The sequence below is a fragment of the Peromyscus californicus genome, unplaced genomic scaffold (assembly GCF_007827085.1).
Source record: "Peromyscus californicus insignis strain IS unplaced genomic scaffold, ASM782708v3 Scaffold_4__1_contigs__length_199733344, whole genome shotgun sequence".
NCBI lineage: Eukaryota > Metazoa > Chordata > Mammalia > Rodentia > Cricetidae > Peromyscus > Peromyscus californicus.
Window position 1 is genome coordinate 97,954,967 of NW_026294562.1, and position 3,180 is coordinate 97,958,146.

Consider the following 3,180-nt stretch of genomic DNA (forward strand, 5'->3'; position numbering starts at 1 on the left):
CCCAAAGTGAGTCAATAATTTTAGAGATGAAGGAAAAGTCTGGGCTTATTGTAAAGAATAGAATGATATGAGGCAGTTCAAACACCAGTAAGTACTAAGTCAAGAACTAAACTTTGCATCTATAAAACATTGTTAGGTTACACTGTTCTTCATTTTTCAAACTTACCTAAAGAGATGTGTGGAGAAATGGAAAGGCTTATCATTCTTGAAAGTGATTCTATTCAAAGGTGATTGTCACCTTCAGTGTCATCTCTATGACTTTCTAAACTTTGTCCAGATATGTGGAGGGAGGTAGGGAGACTGGACAGAATTGTAGATTTTCTTAGCTATCAATACTAAAGCATTTCTAATCAAAATGCAAGACATGGCAATCACATCTAAAATTTTAAAGACTTTCAAGAGAACTCAGATTATTATACCTTGAGCCATATGTGGATATGTTTATCCAAACTTTACATAGAATTATTCTTTTTGTAAAAATATTTTTATTATTTTCTCTCGAATCTGCTTAGTCCTGACTCCATAAATGACAGGGTTAAGAGCAGGTGGGACAATTACATATAGATTAGCTAAAAGAATATGAATGTAGTGGGGAATGTTTTGGCCAAAGCGGTGAGTCAGAAAAGAAAATAAGGCTGGTGTGTAGAAACACAGCATGACACAGACATGGGAACCACAAGTGTTGAGAGCCTTTAATCGGGCATCTTGAGATGGAAACTGGAAAACAGCTCTAAGGATAAGCACATAGGAACAGGCAATCAGAATCATGTCCACAAGGATATGAGATATCACCACAAGTCCATAAATGATGTTGATCTTGATGGGTGAACAGGCTAATCGGGCAAGACCCATGTGCTCACAGTATGTATGAGGCATAATGTGGTGCCCACAGAAGGGCAGTCTCAAAATGAGAAACACAAATGGAGTCACAAGAATTAAATTTCTTCCAATAACAACTGAAAGGAGAAGGCTGATGGTTTTATTGGTGAGGATCATGGTGTACTGAAGAGGATTGCAGATGGCAACAAAGCGGTCATAAGCCATGACCACCAGCAAAACGGTTTCCATGCCTGTAAACATGTGGATAAAGAACATCTGAGCAAGGCAGCCTCCAAAACTGATCTCCTGGAGATTGAACCAGAAGATGCCCAGCATTTTGGGGATGGTGGATGTGGATAGACATAGATCAATCATAGACAATGTGGCCAGAAAGTAGAACATGGGCTGATGGAGGCTGTGTTCAGTCTTGATCACAAAGAGAATGGTGATGTTTCCCACAAGGGAAGTCAGATACACAAGACAGAATGGGAAAGCAATCCATATATGAAAAACTTCCAGACCTGGAATCCCCAGAAGGATAAAGAAGGAAGGATGGAACTGGGTGCTGTTGACAAAAGGCAGTCTCCTAGCAAGTGTCTGAGAATTCTTGTCAAGGGACGCTATTCTTTCATTAAGCACTTCCATTACCAAAGTCCTGAGAGATGGGAAAACATCCATTAGTATGTTGAATAAAATGGTATAAGTACTTACAAAGATAAGACATCCTTATCAAGAGTAATTGAGCAATTTGCTCAACATACATATTTCTTCTGAGACCTATTGCAGCCAATGTTGCTTGCTTTTTTCTAACTTATGAGGTCTCTGAAAAAACTGGAATATTCCATCTTGTGGTATATACTCACTTTTTTGGTGTTTGTTTTCACTCATAACTTTGTGTACATTACCATGCCATGTCCAATGTCCCTCAAAGTGTGGTCTGCTATTAAAAAGCCATAAATTCTATGAGATGCATTATACTTTCATTAGTGTTTTGATTTCTTATAACTCTAGAGATTTGTTCATTGGTTCAGTATAGTCAACACAACATAATTAAGCCCAATGAGATATTCTGTCTTAGAATTTTTCTCATTCTAACTCTGTTGCTCTGAGTAGCCTGTTTATTGTATGATAATATCACTACTTTTTAGTACTTTTGGGGGGGGGCTGTGTTATTTTCAAAAACATTTCCAGCCTCCGTAGTTACTTGACAACACTCACATATCTGTCTTAGATATGTTTCAAATGCTGTGATAAAACACCATGACTAAAAGCAACTTAAGGAGGAAGGTTTTGTTTGAATTTAAAACTCTCAGTTCATACGCTATCACTGAAAGAAGTTAGGAAAGGAACTCAAGGCAGGAATCTGGAGGCAGGAACTGAAGTAAAGGCCATGGGGGAATGCTTCTTACTGGCTTGTGCCTCATGGTTTGCTCTGCCTCCTTTCTTATATAGTCCAGGGCTACCTGCCCAGGAGTGGCATCACCTACAGTGAGCTGGGTCCTACCATATTAATCATTAATCAGCAAAGTACCCCACAGACTTGCCTACAGGGCGATTCCATGTAGACATTTTCTCATTATGAATTTGAAAAAGAGCAAGGGATGATCAAAGGAAGGTTTGAGGGAGGAAAAGGAAAAGGGTATTATCTAATTATATTATAATCTCAAAAAATAAAAGAAATAATTTAATACGATTTCCTCTTCCCAGATAATCTAGGTTTGTGTAAAGCTGACAAGAAGTATATCTTTCTGAAAATGTCTTCATCTTATCAGATGAATAGTGTATACTTGTCTTATAATATATAAGGCAAATATTTTATAAATATAAAAGAATCCATAGAAGACCCTACAGAAGCTGAGAGAAAATTGATCATGCAGAAGGAAGAGGACAACGTTTGCCAGTGCTGAGGAGAAGATGACGGTCTGAGAAATTGGAAGCTATTTGTGGAATTTTACTAATGTATAGTCAATACCATCTTCAGTGTTTGTTGTCAACAGGACACTTTACTGGCAAAGGTGAGTACCAGAAGAGTGAGAAAGGAGGGCCAGTCTTGCACAGTACCATTTAGAGCCATCAAGACACCTACTTCTTTACAAATTTACCCAGAATGCTTGTTTCTGTTTTTCTGCTGGAGCTGGGTGATACTTGAAGTGACACATGCAGCTAACAAGCTGGTCATTTTTGGAGGCCATCTTTGTTTAGATGGGCTCATTGACAAAGATCTCAGTCCCATAACACCCTTTAAAACCTGAGTTGATGATAAGTAGGGCATTTTCCGTTATAGCACCAACAATTGCTGTGGCCACTGATCTTTTGGTTTCTTTTTACTATATTGTTTCTTTCTCTTTGGCCTTTGCAGAA

General features: G+C 38.3%; 1 protein-coding gene across 1 annotated transcript; it reads right to left on the minus strand.

Annotated features, from left to right (window-relative positions):
* Positions 1-462: 462 nt before the first annotated feature.
* Positions 463-1,464, minus strand: LOC128123875 (olfactory receptor 52E4). Its single transcript, XM_052760157.1, has one exon. The coding sequence runs from the start codon at positions 1,462-1,464 to the stop codon at positions 463-465; it is 1,002 nt and encodes a 333-aa protein (XP_052616117.1).
* Between the last annotated feature and the right edge of the window lie 1,716 nt (positions 1,465-3,180).

What these genes read in the sequence shown, in the direction of transcription:
- LOC128123875 (XM_052760157.1), bottom strand. Translation starts at nt 1,464, where the DNA reads ATGGAAGTGCTTAATGAAAGAATAGCGTCCCTTGACAAGAATTCTCAG.